Raw genomic sequence first — 21,344 nt, forward strand, 5'->3', positions numbered from 1 at the left:
GAAAGAGGGCCTTCTGACCAATAAAGCTGTTTACTGAAGTTAGACATATTTCTTGATATTATTAACAATATAGTGAATAAGTATGTGAAGTTTACAAAGACTCGCATACTACAAGTTTGGAAGCTTTCAACTAAATCACAGAATCATTAGCTAATTTTTATGAGAAAGATGTGCCGAGAAATTTGAAACATATTAATTCTGTTAAACTACAAAACTTCCGCGTTTCTGATGCAACTGCAGTGTACATTGAAGGGTGTTTATTATGTACAGTGTATGATTGACCTTAAAGCTTTTTGCAGAAGCTAGTTAAAAAACAACAACTCCAGTATCCTGCAGTAATACATAACATTAGTCATTTGACTGAGATTACTCATAGTTAAAGAAACAGTTCCAAGGGATAGGAGCATTGTTTTCATAATGTTTGATTAACTTCCCATATAATTTAAAGACCAACTGTAAATTTTATTCAGTGTTAAATCTACTTCCTTTCTCAGGATTTCTCTACTTCAAATGGCTGTTTGGGATAGTGTTTACTTATTGGACATGATTCAGTTACATCAGTGTTTGATGCCAGAGCACTGGAAGTTGCTTATAGAAGATATATTTTGTAACAACAAGATTCTGAAGTTAGGTAATTTATTAAAAAAATATAGTTTTTCTTTGAACAGTATTGTAAATTGTCAAGTTATGAAAATAATTTGGTTTTTAGAAAAACTTTAAATTTTGGTAAGTTTGTGATAGAAAAATTATTACTGTAAAATTATATATTATTTGAATTCAAGATAATTTTATGAAATTGTTTAACATTCAAAAGAAATGTGTTCAGAAAAGGATGGAAATGTATGATGTAAGGTAAATTATAAGTTTTTTGTCATCTATGTGAGGAATTCTAGAGGATTTGCCTGGTTTTTTGTTACCCACGAAACTATGTTATCAAGACAGTTGGCTAGGGTGATAGAATAAATTGTTATTTTTGTTTTTACGTGACTGTTAAATTCTACAAATGCTAACTAGGTTTCTTGAGTAATTTCTTTGTTTCTTATTATTTGCAAGGTTATTCCATCAAGTCAGACCTACAGATGTTGACTAGATTTATTCCTAGTTATAAAGATCAACTGAAGAAGCTATCACAAGTAGTTGATTTAGGAAATGTATTTTCTAAGGTATGGATTCAAACATCTAACTGTTTTTGAGTAAGAGATTATTTTAAAGGTATAACAGGAATTATTTTTATTTTAAAATGTTTTATGTGAAATAACATATTTAATGTTTCATATTAAGCTCAGATAATATGTGATCCAACCACTAATCTAATAGAAGTTTGTTTTTTATACTGATTTTAATATGTGATAAAAAATTATTGACTTTAAAAGTAATATCTCACTGTAGATTATAAATACTGCATGTTTTCACCAATTTTTTTATTTATATAACTGGTTTTTCACTCAAGAAATATCTACTAGTTTTCTGTAGTAATTAACCTGTTTACTCAATTAAATGTTGGTAATAGTGACTGATTAATTGTTTAAAAACGTTTTCTATAGTATTTAGTTTACTAAGTGGTTTCATTGTTATTAATTTTGATTTACTTGTGGTTTATAAAGCGTCCCAAAGTTTTCTATTGTAATTAATTTAGAAGTGTATTTTAGCATTGCTAATACACTATTATATATATAAGGTATAAATTTTTCGCTGTACTTGTTAAAATAACTTACTTCAGTATTAACAGGAGCATTTAAGGTTTAACAAAAGTGGATACAAGTTACAACAACTGTAAGTAACTTAAAATAGTTCCTATGTATATATTGTTTTTATCACCTCTCGAAAAGATGGGTGGATTTTGTCCTTAATAAAAAAATTGTAAATCTAGTGGGAAAAAAGGAACTCTTTTTTTTTTTTTAAATATATATTTTTTTCAGTTTCAGAAAGACCATCCAGAACTGGTGAAAGCATCTGAGCTCTGTTCTACTAAAAGAGATTCAAAAGGCTTGAGTGAACTTACAAGAATTATCTTAGGGCAGGCACTTAACAAAGATGAACAGTTTTCTGACTGGGAGAGGAGACCTCTTCGCTCAACTCAGATTATATATGCTGGTAAGTACATAAAAGTATTAGATATATTGGTAAAGCTGATGAATGTATGACTTCTAATGAGGAGAGTATTATCTTGGCAGGAGTTAATAAGACTATGTTAGAATTATTTTTCTTTCCAAAACAGTCTTGCCTTCTTTCACCCTAAGGCTATCTTGATCATGATTTGATTTCTAAACATTGTTAAAAAGATGTTTGCACCTAGCACACCAGTCTTTTATGTCACATCAGTTTCACGCCCTTTCAGAACATGAGCTAATCATCTGACTACCGTCCACCAATCCTACTGTGTCATATATAATTTAGCATAACTATCTCTCTCTACTATTCCAGCACAATCTTTTATTTTCTCAGTCAGCATTAGAGTGTATTGACTGTGTTTTAATTTGCTCTGCTTGTGACTACTATGATTTTATTTTCAGTTTCTTATTAGTTTTCAGTTTTTGACTGTGGGATTTACTTTGTTTAATTTGTTTTGTTTTCACCAGTTTTACTTGAATTATGTTTTTTTAATATAAAATTGAATATTAATGTGCAGGTTGTGATATTCCTGTTAATTTATATTGCTAGCCCCCAGTGTGGTAGGTTGGTGATATCTGGTGAGGAAATTCAGACTACAATTCAAAGGGAGCTAGAAATTTATGTTTGGCTATCCTTTGTTTTTCTGTTTCCCTCTGAAGATGTTTCTGAGGAAAAATTTCATAAAGGGGAAGACAATTTAAGCTTGCTTTCCTTTTCCCTCATCCTTTTTTTTTATCAGTTACATAATGACAGTCAGGAGAGTTTCTTGCCCTTCATCTTAATTGGTTAGGTTGTCAAATTCTACATGTTTCACCTTTAGTTCTTGATTTCTCTCTTACTTTTTTAGGTGATGTACCACATTCTCATTATTGTGTTTTTCTTCCTCACCTGACAGTAGAGTTAATGCTCAGTAGTTTGCTGAACAATTATCCTCAGGGGTGTGTATGCTCTGTTGTGGGACCAATATTCCTTAACTTACCAAAGAGCCTCAGATCCTGTTTTGGACTCTCAATGTTTAGATCCCCTTCTTTTCCTGTGGGGCTCTTATCTGGGGGATATGATTCATTTTAATCAGTCTCAGTTTTTGAGAATTTGTCTTGTTTTGACTTCCTGTTTATGAACCCTTCCCTCACATTTGTTATCTCAAACCTGTCATTAATCATCCAGTCAATTTTATAATGAAATCAGGACTCTCTTGTGGTCCAACATGGCTCATTTGTCAATGTCTGCACTGTATCTCAACACCTGGTTGTTATGTTGTTGGAATTTACTGGGAAGGGATGCATTACTGTGCTGTGTTCTTCATCATCACTTGTTTCTTTGTGAAATGGAATTTTTTCTAGACCTCTTACACAAAGTAACTATCAAATGGGTGGTGCCCACTCATCTAGGATTTTACTTCTGTCTCTTTGCTTTCCCTAAGAAGATAGGAAACTGGAGACCTATGACTTATTTGTACTGGCTGCACACATAACTGGAGATGTTTCACTTCACCATAAAGCCTTATTTCTCTCATCTGTGGGTTTATTTCCCAGGATGTTGAAGGACCAAATTAAATGTGAAAGATGTTTAGTTCCATTTTTTAATTGTTCCTGTGTCACATCCTTTTCTTTGTTTCTTCAACTTAATGTATGTTTTGTTGAGTGGTTCACTCTTTTGCTTGTCTCTTCCCATGCTTAATCAGTCACTCACACCCGCTTTCTTCTTCAAGAAGTTGCTTGGGTGGGATTTTTCATCAAGTTGGAGAAGAGTCCTCTCCTACTCTTACACAGTATTTCATTTATATGGGGTTCTCTTCAATTCCCATCTTAGCCAGACACAGCCTTCTCTACTTTAGCTGAGAGATATGGAGTGGGCAATGTTGAAGGTCCTACATTTTCTTTTTTTCACTGTATGAGAGGCTCTATCTCTTTTGGAAACTTAGGTTTCCTTGGGAGTTCTCATTCTTTTGAGTTGGGCTAACATCCATTGTCTTTATTGGACTTTTTCTGACCATTGGAACTTTTCCCATGATCCATTCCATCTTCCTTTTTCATGGAATCACAGGTGTTCTCTCTTGATGGCTCAACAGGATACTGACCATGTGGGGATTTCTATTCTCCTACCCTGTCCGGTGTTTCATCTCTTTATGGATCGGGAGTAGGAGGCTTTCCTTATTTGTCTGGAGATTTCTGTTCATTAGTTGGTCAAGGAGGCTACTCTACATATCAGTATTTTGGAGCTATTGATTGTTCATTCATCTCTATTTCATTTCCTTCCACTTCTTAAGAAGAGATTCATTCTGACAATCCAACTGTTATCAGGGGGAAACAAGTCCAGATCTATATGTTTTTAGACTCTTGATCTCCTGTACTGGACCCACAACCACAACTGATGATCCTGGCATGTCATATTTTCAGAATTATGAATTTGAATTTGGTGGCTGCCTTTTTGTCTTGACCCTAACAGGTTCAGTGAGTGGTATCTTCACCATTCTGAGGTGTATTCTCAGCATGAAACATCACATATTGATGTGTTTGATCCACACCAGCATGCCAAACTATCCATCCCCCAGCTCTGGCAGTGGATGTGTTGAGTCAAGAATGGTGAGGTTTTCAGTGCCTACCCTCCAATCATACCATTTTATTCGGGGTAATTCCCATTATCTAGACCACTCTTTGTCCATTTCTTCTGGTTGCTCTGTATTGGCTCTGTATAGCTTTTTTTTACTCTGTCCTTTTCCTTACTGGAGCAACAGTCACCATCCTTACCTTTATCCTAGTCATTCCTCTGACAATCATGAGTGGACGTATTTCTTCCTAATGTAACCAAACTCTATCTTCACATATAACTTTTGTCCAATCCCTTGTCTCAACCAAGGGACTCACTCCTCATGTAGCATGTTTTCTTGCCCATACAATTCAACCTTTCTCCTTTTCTGCATACCCCGAGACATTGGCCTGTCTTCAGGTTTCGGTTTATTCACTATAAAGTTTGCCCCTCCCATCATTTTGTTCCTTTTCTATCCCAATTCTTCACCTGTCTGTTTTTGTCCGTATCAACTGTGGCTAGTTATAAGGCTGCCCTGTTGAGTACCTTCTATTTCTTCGTTTTCTGAAGAGGCTTCTCCTTCACAGTTCTTCCTTTACTTTTCTGTTCCTTTCATTTGGTTTGTCTACCTTGTCATTTTGTTCTATCAGATTGGAATTTCAGTGCTGTTCTTCATGCCCTGTTTGATTCTCTATTTGAATCCATTGCAATGTGTTTCTTATACCAACTTTCCCTAAAGACCTATTTCTTCCTTCTCCTGGCTTCTTTTAATAATTAGGTCATCGTGTACCATTCCTCTAATTTACTTCTGTGTCTGGATCAGGTCTTCATTTCCAAGATCTTTGCCACTCTTGAAAATTGTATTGCTTTTTCTCCTATTTCTTAACCTCTATTTCCCATCTGTACTCAAGTTCTAATCCAGATCATTGTCTTTATTGTGTTTATTCCATATATTGTTATGTGACTTGTACTGCCTCTTTTTGTCATCTTCAGTTTTATCTATTTGTTCCCTGTGATCTGTCTTTTGTTACCATCACCAGATAGGCCTGTCAATTCATCCAGCTGACATGTGTATGGGAAATAGCTGGTTGCAGAATATTTCCTTGCACCACATTTGTCAGTTAACTATGTCTTTAGCTACTTGAATCTACAGACGTTTGGAAGATATCATTCAAGTGAGCCTAGAGACATTTCCCAATATTTTCACAATCTGCACAGTCTAGGTTTTATATATATATATAACTGTTCAATCATAATTGAATTAAATCTTTGCAGAGATGCCAACCATTATGATTTGAGCATAATCATTATGATTTTGGTGTGTACATTACGACTATATGCTCATTCAGACAAATATTACAACTTGTTGCAACTCCCAAATTATTATATATTATATAGGCCTACACAATAAAGTAATAAATTGTTCCCCCAGGGCTTGAAAGGGGTGAAAAGAAAATTTCCAGTGAGATACAAATAAATTTTGATAATAAATAAAAGACATAGTCCAAATGGCTACTTGCGATAATCATGTTTGTGCTCGAAATAATAAAATATATTTGCATCTCCGACGTCTACCAATAGTTTGAGTGCGGTGCTTCTCCATACTGGGTACATGGGGGAATCCATAGTTACGCCATCAGTGCTTGTCAGCCAATTAGTGCTTGTGTAGATGGGTATTTCTCGTTTTCTAAGTGGCATAGAAACACCAATGCGATTGTTCACAAGATGGGAAAAAAAGAGGCCTTGTTCACCAGATTGTCTTGTTTCTGGCAAATCTAAAAGGACTAAAACTGTGAATCAAAAATTTAGGAAAGAGTATATATAGTACAAAATATCCAGTCATTGCATCAAAAGTCGGTGACAGTCATGCGTTTTGTACAGTTTGTCACATCGATTTTTCTGTGGCGCATGGCGGGATAAACGATTGTTCCAGACATACAAAATTGACAACCCACCAACAAAAGGTTGAGGCGAAAACAAAAACGATGCAGATAACGACATTTATGAGTAAGAATTCAGAATATGAAACCATAAATGCAGAAGTAATGTTCATGCAATTCATCGTTGCTCATAATTTACCCCTAGCTGTAGCCGATCATGCAGGACATCTATTCAGAAAAATGTTCCCAGACTCTGAGATAGCGAAAAAATATGGCTGTACTAGAACCAAAATAACAGCCATTGTACAAATGTGTCATAAACATGATATAAACTAGTCCTTACACAAAGGCTTTTTCTGCTTACTGTTTGCACATGTTCAATGTTGTTTACCAGTATGTTTGTTACTCTGAATTAAATAAAAGACATAATTTCAAAAGAATTTTTTAAATTTAGTTATTAAATACACAAAACACAGTCATAAATGAGCAATCTATAGTAGTAATAAATAATAATAGTTATATTAATAATATAATAATGAACAGCTTAGAGACATTGGTCAGGCCTAGTAGCCACAAATGATAATGGGATCTGTCTACAATCATTACGCTCAGTCATTTGAAATAGTTGGCATCTCTGCCATTGGGATATAACCTTAGATGTCAATGTATATTAAGTAGTAGGGAAAGAACTGCAAATCACAGTTTATACATCAGAAAACTGGTATACAACTTCAATATATATATATATATATATATATATATTGGGTTGAGGAATAATTTGTGAGCGTTTTTTCAAGTTAAAAAAATATATTCATAAATGAAATGCTTTCGCAAAATATTTCATGTCATTTGGTAGATAATTTTTTGCTCTAATAGACGGTGTGTTTGATTTTCATATGTCTTTAATTTTTGCTTTCATTTTCAGCTCATTAAATAGAATGTCAAGTGGACAAAATCGAGCGTTTTCGACACCATCTGCTTTTCGCATTTAATTTCTTGCAATTTCGTTTAAAACAATACATACTATATACCTAGGTATTACATGAAATAAAGTATCATAATAAATGTTTTGGGTGCAATGTGTTCATGCATTGAAGTATTGTATAGTCTTGCATGTAATGCTTGAATGAAATTATTTAAAAACGCTCATGAATTATTCCTCAACCTAATACATACACACACACACACACACACACACACATATATATTAAACAGTTGGTATATAACTTCTATATATATTAAACCTGGAATATATCTTCAGATGTCAGTACATGTTAAATAAATAGAAATGTAAATGTCAGTATTTGTGTATGTTAAACAGTTGATATATAACTTCAGATGTCAGGATATATGTAAGAGCAGACATATAATTGGAAATGTGAGTATATTTTAAATAATGGGGAAGCACTCATGGATTTCTGTGTGATTGGACTGTTGAAACTGTAATTGTCATTCATTAGGCAGATTATAGGAAGCAGACAATGAAGATATGATGTGCCTTAAATTTTAGTCTCATGATAGAACCTTTTACAGTGGAAGCTACTCTGCAAGGTTATTTTTACTGTCTTGAGGTACAACACAGTGGCATGGAATGTAATGACATTGTGAGGCTTCATAGTAATTTTAATCTAATGTTAAACCTCTGTGTATGACGTTCTAAAGTAAACTCTGGTGTATGTATTGTGCTTGTCTCTCATCAAGCTTGTGTTAAATGCCTTTTTTCTATATCATACAGCTCATACTTCAAATAATTTTTGATTACTTTGTTATGAATACTAAATTTGTGTTATAAAAGCTGTGAAAGAAAGTGTTTGTGAAATTAAAGTTGTCTTTGTTTTTAGCTTTGGATGCTTTCTGTCTACTTCAAATCTATGAAGAACTTTATAACAGAGCTTTGTCTCTCTGCCTCAATATTGATGATCTTATACAAAATGTGATTGATCACCCAAATTTTACATCCAAACCAAAACGGGAGAAATCGCCAAAGAAAAAGAGCAGGCCAAAACCTGTAGGTTCTTATCTTTCATTTGTTAGTTTGCAATTCTTTATTTAAAAATGTTTATTAAAATTTTCTTTAATTATGTATTTTTGGAACAATGTAACAAGTATTACTAGTTTCACATTCTTCACATTAAAAACGTAGTAAATTCTCTTATGTATTTCATGTCATAATTTAAAAATATGTAATATAACCTTTTATTATCTCCTGATTCAGTACTTAAAAATATGCAATAGTACCTTTATTAATTTTATGGAAATGGGGGATGGGTAGAGAAAGCACTAACAGATGAGCAAACAACTTTTCAACCTTCTTCGGGCATTGTCAGGTTTACAAACAAAGAAAGAGGTAACTGACTGATAGCTGACCACATGTTTGAAGGGGGTTGTATAACTGAGTGTAGGAATGTAGAGAGCCTGCTTAGATGTTTGATTATATTTGTTAATATAGGTATAAAGGTGTTCCTTTGCATTCATTTATTTTGGGCCTGAGTTGTTGTATAAGTAAAGCTTCTTTAATTTTGTGTTTGTTTATGTTTGTTTCTTTATTTATTATTTGAGTGTTTTCTATGGTTATGTTGTGTTTAATTGACTTGCAGTGTTCGAAAACGTGTGAAAGTGACTTTTTATGTTCTTTGAACATGGTTTCCATTTTTCTACTTGTCTCTCCAATATAGAAGTTGTGGCAGTTATCACATTGTATTTTGTAAATAATGTTGGTGTGGTGTTTGTCAGTGTAGTTTTCATGTAGTATAGACCTTAGTTTTGTGCCTGGTTTTTGAATAAATTTGGTATTAACTGGAATGTCATATTTTGTTACTAGTTCTTGCCAAATGTTGATTATTTTTCTGCTGATGTCTGGAATATATGGTATGCAGCTGTGTATGGTTTTGTGATTTTTTAAACATTATTTATAAAATACAATGTGATAACTGCCAGGACTTCTATATTGGAGAAACAAGTAGAAAAATGGAAACAAGATATAAAGAACACAAAAAGTCACCTTTACATGTTTTCGAAAACTGCAAATCAAATAAACACAACATAACCTTAGAAAACACTCAAATACTAAATGAAGAAACAAACAAAAATAAACACAGAATTAAAGAAGCATTACTTGTACAACAACTCAAGCCCAAAATAAACCAATTCAAAGGAACACCTTTATACCTATATTAATAAATATAATCTAACATCTAAACATGCCCTCTACATTCCTACACCAAATTGCACAACTGTCTTCAAACTTGTGGTTAGCTACCAGTCAATAACCCTTTCTTTCTTTGTGAACCTGATGATGACCAAAGAAGGTTGAAACGTTCTCTTCTCTGTTTGTGCTTTCTCTACCCATACCAGCTGTTTTTAAATATATAATTTTCTCATCATCACAGATTACTTGTGATATGTTTATATTGGATGGCTCATTAATTGCTAAAATGTATTTAGTAGGTAACTCATTACTCTGTAAAATGTTTATAGTGGGTGCCTTATTACTTGGTAAAATGGTTATAGTGGGTGGTTCATTACTTGGTAAAATGGTTATAGTGGGTGGTTCATTACTTGGTAAAATGTTTATAGTGGACAGCTCATTACTTTGTAAAATGTTTATAGTGGACAGCTCATTACTTTGTAAAATGTTTATAGTGGACAGCTCATTACTTTGTAAAATGGTTATAGTGGGTGGCTCAGTAATTGGTAAAATGGTTATAGTGGGTGGCTCAGTAATTGGTAAAATATTTTTAGTTAGTGGCTTGTTACTTTGTAAAATGTTTATAGTGGGAAGCTGATTTGCTTGGTAAAATGTTTATAGTGGGCAGCTCATTACTTTGTAAAATGTTTATAGTGGGTGGTTCGTTACTTTGTAAAATGTTTATAGTGGGTGGTTCGTTACTTTGTAAAATGTTTATAGTGGGTGGTTCGTTACTTTGTAAAATGTTTATAGTGGGTGGTTCGTTACTTCGTAAAATGTTTACAGTGGGCAACTTATTACTTGATAAAATGTTTATAGTTAGTTGCTCATAAATTGGAAAATGTTTATAGTTAGTGGCTCATGAATTGGTACAATGTTTATAGTTAGTGGTTCATTACTTGGTAAAATGTTTATATTTGGTTGTTTGTTACTTGGTAAAGTGTGTATAGTGGGCAGCTCATTACTGTGTAAAATGTTTATAGTTGGCAGCTCATTACTTGGTAAAATGTTTATAGTTAGTGGGTCATTACTTGGTAAAATGTTTATAATTACTGGCTCATTACTTGGTAAAATGTTTATAATTACTGGCTCATTACTTGGTGAAATGCTTATAATTAGTGGCTCATTACTTGGTAAAATGTTTATATTTGGTTGTTCGTTACTTGGTAAAGTGTGTATAGTGGGCAGCCTATTTTAATATATGTGTGGTGAGTGGCCCATTACTTGGTAAAATGTTTATAGCTATATGAAGATATTTAATTTATCTTTTCATCAACTGCAGGAAGACCAAATTTAGTAGAATGGAATTATTTCTTTCTCATCATTTTCTGTGTGGTACTGGAGCCTGTGTAACTGATACATTGGTTTGACTTTAATGTGTCATAATTTCTAAAGAATTCCAGCCATATTTTAGGCATTAAAAGTAATAACAGTTAGATATTCTTGAATAAAAGGTTTTTGAGCAAACTAATTGTTTTTTTAAGAAATTTAAAATCAGTATGTAATGTTTTCATGTATTGTTGTAAGAATTATTCCTTTTATGCTGGAATGTAAGTTAGTATAGGTTCTCATTTCACTCATTTTCAGAGATACAAATGTTGATAAGTTATTGTATATGTTAACATCCATGTTTGTTTTAATTTTATGTATACTGTTAGGCTTGTTCTTTCTAAAGTGTGAAAAAACTATTTGTGATATGTAATATCTGGTCTATTTGAATACCAGACTGTCATATAATTAAAGTTTGAAAGTTGTGTAATTTTGTTGAATGGACATTCTAATAGTTTAAATGTTGTAAGAATCATACTAGATTTAAACTATGCAGATATCTGCTTTTGAATTGAAGTACACACTTTACATTTCATGAAACTGATCATTGTATTCTGAATAGACATTGCAGTTCTAAGACATAACCTGCAAGTGTCTGTTGTTACACATTCAGTGTACATTACATTGCCTTCTAGAGATGGACATTATATGTAAGCGTGTCTTGATATGTTTATAGAATGTCAAGCCAACTTGTTGTTCAGAACCTGAAATTCCTTTTGAATTGGCCTTCCCAGCTATGAAAGCCAGAGACTTCAAGGTAGTTGTGGACACTATGCTACAGGGCCTAGGTCGAAACCTTCGTATTTGTGGTGTGGACACTGTGATACTTGAAAATTCTGATGATCATGACAAGGCAGCTAAAGTATGTTTTTCTTTTATTAAATTTAAATGAACATGTATTTAAAACTTGTGAACATTGTTACTATGTTTTTCAGTGAACTGCTTGAAAGCCATTATTTTCTTATTTGATCAAAAAGTTAATATGAGAGCTCACTATAAAAATGTTGCCTTTAAAATAAATCAAAGACGTATATTTGTATTATTTGTATGTTTTCCACAAAAGAATAGTAAATTATCTTTCTAGTTATCTAGTTCAATTAGAAGAAAAGAAACTGTCACTATAGTGAGCTATTTTATTAAGACAAATGTAGTTGATAAACTGAAGAGTTTATCCCCATTTAGTTTTAGTTTCAGTTCTGAGAAATCTACTTACAGCAATTTGGTATCTGTATAAAGTGTGTTCTAGCAACTGAAATCTCAAACAAGAGAATGAATTCAGTTATTAGAAGCCTCAGGTGCCCATTGAATCTTAGAACTAGTGACAGTAGGGTATGTATTGTGAGAGAAATTGATTACTCTGGTTCTAACAACTGAAAAACATTGAATGAGGATTTGTGAACCTTTCATTAGAAGTCTTTAATACAATGAATCTGAGAACTAGCATCAACAGGGTATGACTCTCCCTCAAAAATAAAAAAGAGGGGGTGTGTTAACCCCTTTTTAAAAAAACAGTTCTGAACCTGCAGTGAATCTTAAAACAAGGCACATATGAGAAAATCATGTTGCAACTGAATTATTGCATTAAAGCTGGAAAATAGAATGATAGAAAGAGTTTCAGAATTGAAGGTAAGACTTGCATGACTTACGATATGATATAATTAATACCATGAAGTACTATTCGGTATGTTAGCAATGTGTAATATCATTGTTCAATATCATGCAGTGCTATATTAAATAAGGGTAATATTATGAAGTAAAACTTGACATGGTTATCATTGTGTTGTATCATTTAGTTAATATTGTAAATGTAGAGGAATCTAAGAAAAATAATATTTTGCACCCTACTATTCTTTTGATTTATAACATAAGTTGAACAACTCTTTGTTAAATTTCCTTGTGTAGTAAAATTATGTTAATGTTTAAACAGTCATAGTAGTAAATTTATACAACTTTTGAATATATCACTATAATGCTTGTCAAACAATTTCTAGCACAAATTTTCAACTTAACGCTATTCACATCTATAAAATAAGACACAAAGAGTTGTAACAATGTACAACTGAAAAAACCTAAACAATAGATAAACATAGTTTTAATTTTTTGTGTTGTACAAAATTTTAACAAAAGCATGAGCTCCAGTTCATTTTGTTCTGCTGATAGGTGAATGTCTACAGCCCAGAGTTGTGCTGATTGGTAAATGTTTAAAAACTGATGTTGTATTGATAGGTGAATGTCTAATGACCAGAATTGTGTTGACAGGTGACTTTCTAAAAAACTGGAGTTGTTATGATAGGTGAATGTCTAACAATCAGAGTTGTGCTGATAGGTGAACATCTAAAATCCACAGTTGTGCTGATAGGTGAACGTCTAAAATCCACAGTTGTGCTGATAGGTGAACGTCTAAAATCTACAGTTGTGTTGATACATAAATGTCTAATAACCAGAGTTATGCTGATAGGTAAATGTCTAATAACACTATGTAACACAAAATTTGTTCCTGGATAGAATGTGTTATTTCTTAATTGCTTATGTTGTAAAAATACAGAAAATTGCCATTATTCCTTTCAAACTTCACTTTTGTGTAATGTAACTTAGAAATTAATCTATTTTCTATGTAAAAACAGGTAAATTTGCACATTTTTTGTTTACATAAGTTCTGAACAAAACAACATATGAATCAAGATTTACATGTATTTATACTAAAAAATGAACAAAAATGTTTAGAAGTGAGTAGTATTTTGAGATTTGCGATTGTAATGTAAATTACTTTCACGTATCAGTCCCCAAATATAGTCTCCCATCATGTTTTAATCATATGCTCCCTGGTAGCAGTGTTCAAAGTCCAGTATATCTTGGTGGAAATACTTGCCTTGCTCCTCTGAGTATGCTCCCATGTTCTCCTTGAATTTATCAAGATAAGCATTAAGGATTTGGATTTTCAGGGACATTCTGCAGCCCATTTTGCCGTAGTTCTTCATTAGAGCCCTAGCCAGTTTCACATAATTTTTTGTTTTGTGTTTGCCCAAGAAGCCCCAAACCACTGCAACAAATCTGCTCCAAGCTTTTTTTTCCATTCTACTGAGCTTCTTGGGGAATTTTGTGCACTCCGGGATCTTCTTTATTTGTGGTCCAGCAAAGATGCCACCTTTGACCTTTGCCTCAGACAGCTTAGGGAAGAAGTCTTCCCTCCAATGCACATAAAATTGGGTCTTATGAAACAATTTGTTACAGCTCTTGATAAGGAGTCTGCAGCCTTCAAGTACTTTCAAGACTCCTTATCAAGAGCTGTGACAAATTGTTTCATAAGACCCAATTTTATGTGCAATGGTGGGAACACCTTCTGGAGGTCCACTAGTTGTTTACACTAAACATTATGCCTTCTCACAGAGAACTCGGTCTATTGTGATAAATTGACCATATACATAACAGAATGCATCTGGAGGATGCTTGCAATTTCTTGATGCCATCTCTGATAAAATCAGGTAGGTTTATGTGTTCACTTAGGCAGCTAGAACTAAACTGAAGTGGTGACTGGTGAGCCCCTGTATATATATTACTATGGAAAGTTCTAGAAAATTCTAAAATGTTCTTGAAAACTCTTGTAACTTCTACATCATTCTAGAAAGTTCTTGTAAGTTCGAGAAAAATCTCTGTCAGCTACTCAGCACTGAATTTACCTGGAATGTTCTGGAAAATGGGTGAATTTGAAATTTTTATTACCCAGGTCACAAAAGCAAAGTTTGAAGAGAAAAATAGGCCTTTCCATTTACTTTAGGCATAAGCAATTGGGAAATAACACTTTCTACCCAGGAACAAGAAAAAGTAAAAATTTTATTGCATAGTGTAATCAGAGTTGTGTTGATAGGTGAATGTTTAAAAGCTGTAGTTGCATTGATAGGTTAATTTCTAAAAACTAGAGTTGTTATGATAGGTGAATGTCTCACAACTATTGTTGTGCTGATAGGTGAATGTCTCACAACCATTGTTGTGCTGATAGGTGAATTTCTAAAAACTGGAATTGTTATGATAGGTGAATGTCTCACAGCTAGTGTTGTACTGATAGGTGAATATCTATTGACCAATATTGTGCTGATAGGTGAATTTCTAAAAACTGGAATTGTTATGATAGGTGAATGTCTCACAGCTAGTGTTGTACTGATAGGTGAATTTCTAAAAACTGGAATTGTTATGATAGGTGAATGTCTCACAGCTAGTGTTGTACTGATAGGTGAATGTTTGAAACCCAGAGTTGTGCTGATAGGTGAATGTCTAAAACCCAGAGCTCTGCTGATAGGTAAATCTCTAATAATCAGAGTTCTGCTGATAGTTAAATGTTTAAAAACTGGAGTTATACTGATATATGAATGTCTGAAAACTAGCATTTTGCTGATGAGTAAATGTATAAAAACCAGGATTGTGCTGATGGGTGAATGTATAAAAACTGGGGTTGTACTGATAGGCAAACATTTAAAAACTGAGATTGTACTGATAGGCAAACATTTAAAAACAAGAGTTGTACTGATAGGTGAACTTTAAAAACTAATAAATGAATGTCTAAAAACCAGAGTTATACTGGTAGATGAATGTTTAAAAATTGGTGTTGTGGTGATAGGTAAATTTCTAAAAACTGGATTTGTAATGATAGGCAAATGTCTAACCACCAGAGTTGTGCTGATAGGTGAATGTCTGAAAACAAGAATTTTACTGCTGGGTGAATGTCTAAAACCCAGAGTTGTGCTGATATATGAATGTCTAGAAACCAGAGTTGTACCAATATATGAATGTCCAGAAACCAAAGTTGTGCTGACAGGCAAACATTTAAAAACAAGAGTTGTACTGATAGGTGAAATTTAAAAACTGGAGTTGTACTGATAGGTGAAATTTAAAAACTGGAGTTATACTCATAAGTGAATGTTTAAAAACTGATTTTTTTTTCAGGACAGTAAGTTTTATTTTGTTTTACTGCTGCTGTTCACAAGAGCTGAAATGTTTATAAAAACAAATTTAGTAGATGCAAGGTAAAATAATTTGTTGTTGATGCTAGATTGCCCAACGTGAGGATCGATGTATTTTAACAAGTGGTACTCCATATGCGATGGTGAGTTTTTGCTTTTCTTTTTTTTCTGATGAAAAGTTATTTTCTTAACACATATGACAGTCTTTTTTTTTAACCTTCATATCATTTGGATGTTGAGGGTGATGATTCTATTTGATTCTTTTGTGACAGGTCAAGGGTCATGTCTTCACATTTGTTGATTTGCATTCAAATTTTTATTTAACTACTATTTTATGAATTTGTGTCAATACGTTTGGTATCAGATTGTAGATTATAATTCAAATTTTGATAGTATATACAAGTTAATTTAAAAGTAAATACTAAAAGATCACCTTAAATATTTCTTTTCTTTTCATGCGATTTGTTGAATGTAGCACTGGTTAAAATTAGGTGTTTGTGATGTCACAAAAATACTAAGTGTATAGTTTTGTACAAATTTGTCTGCTGCTAGTACAGCAGTAAGTCTACGGATTTACAATGCTAAAATGAGGGTTTGATTCCCCTCAGTGGACTCGCAGGTTCTTATCAATACTGTAGCTAGAATAAGAAATAACATCCTGTCTTTTTTATTTCGCTGAGATAAGGCTTATGTTCTGAATCAAACACAATGGCCCTTATTAACCTCTTTTCATTTTTCAAAATGGTTCCTTATATACAATTACTTCAGTATAAGACATGTAAATAGCCAGTCAGTAGTTTTCTTAGCCATTTTAATGTGTTAAAAGGCTACCATTTCCTTTTAAATCAAGATTTCAAGGAGGTAGGTTTTGTCTTTTAGTCTTCTCAGAGATTCATATTTTTCGAGACTTAAATACAATGTAGTTATTAAGCTTGATAAGTTTTAGTGGAATTCTACGGTATTGATATAATTTATTATTTATTTGGTTATTCAACTCTGTGTGTGTGTATACATAAACCTTAAATAAAGTTGAAAACAAATTTCATTTCTTATCCTTCATGTGTGAAATTTTAAAAGGTTTGGCAAACTGTGTTGGGCAGCAACCAAGTTCAAAGGTTGAAGCTAGAAGAGATAATTGTTTGCTTTACTTCTTTTTGTATATTTAAAAAAAAATAAGTTTAATAACTAAATAGTAATGGTCCAAATACATATAATGTACAATAACTGAAATGTCACTAATTATTACAAAAATACTAATCCACTAAAGTTCAGCAAAGACAGGGTCACTTTGTAAAGACTAAAGGTTAGTTTTATATTATTTTATACAGTAACATGAGTGCACACATATTGAGTCAATATATGTTATGTTATCCAGGCATGACTGGAAGGTCAGTATAATAATAATATAAATATATAACATTATGAGACTTAAGCTATTAAACTAAATGTTTGTGTTTTTATGTTATAATTTATAGTCATTTAAGCATGAAAAAAAACAACATAATTTATATTTACTTCCTAATTTGTTTATGTTTACAAGGGCATTCAAACTGACAGACCCCACATAGTTATGATAGAGAAAATAACAAACAACATACAAAATATTACTGAAAACAAATGTTTGAAATGTATTTAAGAGGTTTTAGAGATTACACAAATAATATTTGAAATTTTTGGGATGAAGACTTTTTTTTTTAAACATAACATGAAAGTACTTGGACTATTAATGAAACAGACAAATCTTTAATAACAATACTTCATTAAAAAGTATGATTTTTTGTTTACAAAGAACAGTTTAAAAAAACAGCAAGAGATTCTATATCAAAAAAACAACACTCACATACCATGAATCAAAACTGATATAAATTAAAGAGAAATCACAGATGTTATGCTGATTAAAACCTTCTTTAACCCTCTTGCTACAGTCTTGGCCAAGTTGATGACTGAATATTTAACCATCGGTTTCCATTGTACATCTTTTAATGTACTTTTGTTTATCTTCATGAAATTTTACAAGCTTTCAGTTAATGGTACAAGTCTTTTGCATACAAAAATCTAATTTTTAACTACATATTTTTAATATACAGAGTTAGTGTGTTGACTGTTCTGAGTTAAAAAATTTTAAGATTAGAAATTTGAAACCACCTGTTATATGTCAAGAATTTTGTTTCAATGAACTTTATATTTTGTTTGTATTTTCACATCATAACTCTATGCATTGAATCAATTTGACTGATTTCATAACCACCATAAAAAATACAAAATGGATCTAAATTACCATTTCTTTCTTTCTAGAATGGCTGCAGATTGTAACAGGAAACTATATTTGTTTATCCTAAGTAGCTCAAAAAAGTATACACATGTCTATACTTAACTTTTATTGTTTTGTTGACATTTGACTTATGTATAACTGTTAATATCATTGCACAAGTTGTAAAATCCTTGATGAATGTGTGGCTCAAGTTACTTTATTTAATCATGTAATGCATAAACTGCTCATGAACATACCTCGTGAAGAACTATTATTTTTCATGATTTAATCTTATCTGACTTAATAATTACCTAATTTTCACATTTCTTTTAGTTTTATAATAATGAATATAATGAAAAACAAAAAAGTGGTACATACCTTATGAAGAGTTGTTAATATTATTTTTCATGATTTAACCTTATCTGACCTAATAATTGACTAACTTTCACATTTTGTTTAATTTTATAATAATGAAAAACAAAGAAAAACGTGGTACATACCCTTGTCCTTTTGTTTTATGCTGTTAACTGTTGATGAAAATTAAGGTTAATTATGTATACTTAAGGTATTAGTTTATTAATTTTTTTTAAAATTAAATAATGCACTTCTGGACACAGGATAATAACATGCACAAAACAAGCAATGTTCTTAATCATTGTAACTTATCTGGCTTTCTAACTGTGTGATAAGTCTTTAAAAATTTAGCCAAGCTAGTTGGTGTGAACACCAATAGAAATGTTCAACTGATGTGAAATAGACAATACGCTTTACAGGAAACAACATAACACATCATTTGGAAGATTAAACTTTGGATTTCTGTTGGTTATAAATATTATAAAAAGTCAGAGAGAACTGTTCGAAATTTGTGAAAGAGAGAATGTAACAGTTAGGCATAGCAAGTGGGTTTGGTTTGTTTTAATTTATGGTGCCATAAACAAATAAAATTAAAGGCTATGAAAATTATGTTTTGCTTTAGTAATGTCTATATTATAATGAGTAGTTTACATTAAGTTCCATACATTTTAGAGGGCTGATAAATAAATTAGAGAAGAGGGAAGATCTAGATTTCAACTATCAGGGAGATTGAGTGTTTTTCAGTATATTTCCTTATAAAATTAAGAACTTAGAACATATAGAATATTGAAATTTCATTTATTATGTGTATTTTGATACCAGTTGTATACAATGATGAAGTAATTTATTAAATTTTGAATGTAACTCAATAAAAATGTTGTGAAGTGCACTTTGACCTACTCTTACGAGAGAGCAAAACAGAACTCCTGGAACTCTTCTATCTACCAATTGTAACCCATAAAACTCCATTCTGTGTGTTTTGATATATTTTTGAAATAATCTCATGTTAAATATTTACTATTGAATATGTTCAATGTAAATAGTTGTTACACTACATAATAAACTTGTAATTGTTTTAATCATATATTACATGAAATTGACCTGCCCATTGAAAAGTTGCAGTTTTAACTGCATAAAAGAACATTTCCACTCTAGAGTAGATTATGGTATCAAATTTGTGCTATTTATTAATATGTTACAAAAGTAGTAATATTGACTGTTTTGATATTTTTAAGATGTGGTTTTAGATCTCTAGTTAAAATTAATAAAACACAAAGCTTATCTCTGTACTGAATGTTTTTTATTTTTGTAAGAAACGGTTTTTTAAATGCACTGATCTTCAAAATCATGACATTTACTTGTAGTAATGGGTCTGCATCTTAGAATTTTCAATAAGCTTTAAATAGTTAGACTAGATATATTTGTTAAGAATAAAGACTTATGTGGGATTAGTGGCATAGAAACAGTATGTCAGTTTGCCATCATTTATTTTATATATGAATTCTCAGTGTATAATTTTGATTTGTAGCAATATAAGTCTTTGAAAACATTGTCATTTGAAACTACTTATATTCCAGTTTAAAAGTGAAAACTATAAACTGTATAAACTAACTGTGTCAATTACTTTTTCAGCTGAAGAATCATGTTCCTCCAGGCATGTGCTTTAATGTGCCTTGTGACTCAACAGCAAAGGAACAAGCAGAAATTGTTTTTAAATACTACAACATCCAAGTTACAGAAGATGATTTGTTTACTCGGTGTCCAGTCAGTGTTTCTCTTTTTATTCTAGTGCCAGTGATAGATAAGTAATTTAGTTAGTTGATAAGCATCTTAAGTGTAATGCAAAGGTGATATTGAAAATAAACAATTGTGAGTTATCATATAATGAACACCATACTGTTATGTATGAGTAGTTTAGTGAGTCACATCTCACTATTAACTGAAATATCTCTAAATTTAGTTTGTTGACTTATTTTCATAACCAAGTTAGTGGCATAATTCTTGTGATTGACCAAAATACAAAGATTACAAGACAACTTGTTATCATTGCCCACTTGTTTAGATAACATACAGAAACTGACCAGATGTTAAGTAGGTTAAAAGTATTGTAATGAGATTTAAACTAAAGAATTTTTGTATCTTAGTGGTTTTCACAGCCTAATACCTAGTAGTGGATTTTCCAGTACTGAGGCCCAAACTACAAGCTCTTTGTAGTGGTGTTTACAGCCTGATGCTGGACTTATTAGTACTGAGATCCAAACTACAGGCTCACCATGCCTTTACATTTGACAATCACAATTGTAATTTTTCTGTGCTTAGCTTTTTGACTATTCAATAACAGGTAACCTTTATGGGTTTTTGAATGGCAATACCTGATGAACCTTCCATACAATTATCATCAATATATCTATCATAAGGCAGAAATGTTGTTCAGTTTGAACATTTAGCAGAAAGATATTGTATTACAGTAACCATAAAATATTAAAGTGTGTAAAATTTGAAGAAATGCACTTTTATTGATTGCTTATAACTGAATAGCTTTGGAAGGTTTTTATTTGATTCTTTGTATGTGTTAAACACCACTAGTTTCTTTAAATCAAATTTTAGTACATCTGGAACAACACTGTAATACATTATCTTTAGTTATCGTAATATCATTGTAGTTATTATAAAATATATTGTAGATACTGTAATACCATTGTAGATACTATTAACAGATTATTGTTATTGTAATACTTTATAATATT

The 21,344-nt window shown here is 31.8% G+C and overlaps 1 protein-coding gene across 1 annotated transcript; it reads left to right on the forward strand.

Moving 5' to 3' along the window:
- The first annotated feature begins 474 nt into the window (after positions 1 to 474).
- On the forward strand, positions 475 to 21,259 carry LOC143244260 (exonuclease mut-7 homolog). Its single transcript, XM_076488606.1, has 7 exons — positions 475 to 631; positions 1,054 to 1,163; positions 1,920 to 2,094; positions 8,363 to 8,529; positions 11,714 to 11,899; positions 16,082 to 16,135; positions 20,230 to 21,259. Exons 1-7 carry the CDS (start codon positions 511 to 513, stop codon positions 20,404 to 20,406), a joined length of 990 nt encoding a protein of 329 aa, XP_076344721.1. The 5' UTR covers positions 475 to 510; the 3' UTR covers positions 20,407 to 21,259.
- The last annotated feature ends 85 nt before the right edge of the window (positions 21,260 to 21,344 follow it).

The sequence above is a fragment of the Tachypleus tridentatus genome, chromosome 2 (assembly GCF_004210375.1).
Source record: "Tachypleus tridentatus isolate NWPU-2018 chromosome 2, ASM421037v1, whole genome shotgun sequence".
Classification (NCBI taxonomy): Eukaryota; Metazoa; Arthropoda; class Merostomata; order Xiphosura; family Limulidae; genus Tachypleus; species Tachypleus tridentatus.

Bases quoted from the DNA above. Each gene is read 5' to 3' on its own strand.
- LOC143244260 (XM_076488606.1), top strand. From the start codon at position 511: ATGGCTGTTTGGGATAGTGTTTACTTATTGGACATGATTCAGTTACAT. The intron at 2,095-8,362 runs GTAAGTACATAA...CTTTGTTTTTAG, and splicing joins AACTCAGATTATATATGCTG to CTTTGGATGCTTTCTGTCTA. The intron at 11,900-16,081 runs GTATGTTTTTCT...TGTTGATGCTAG, and splicing joins ATCATGACAAGGCAGCTAAA to ATTGCCCAACGTGAGGATCG.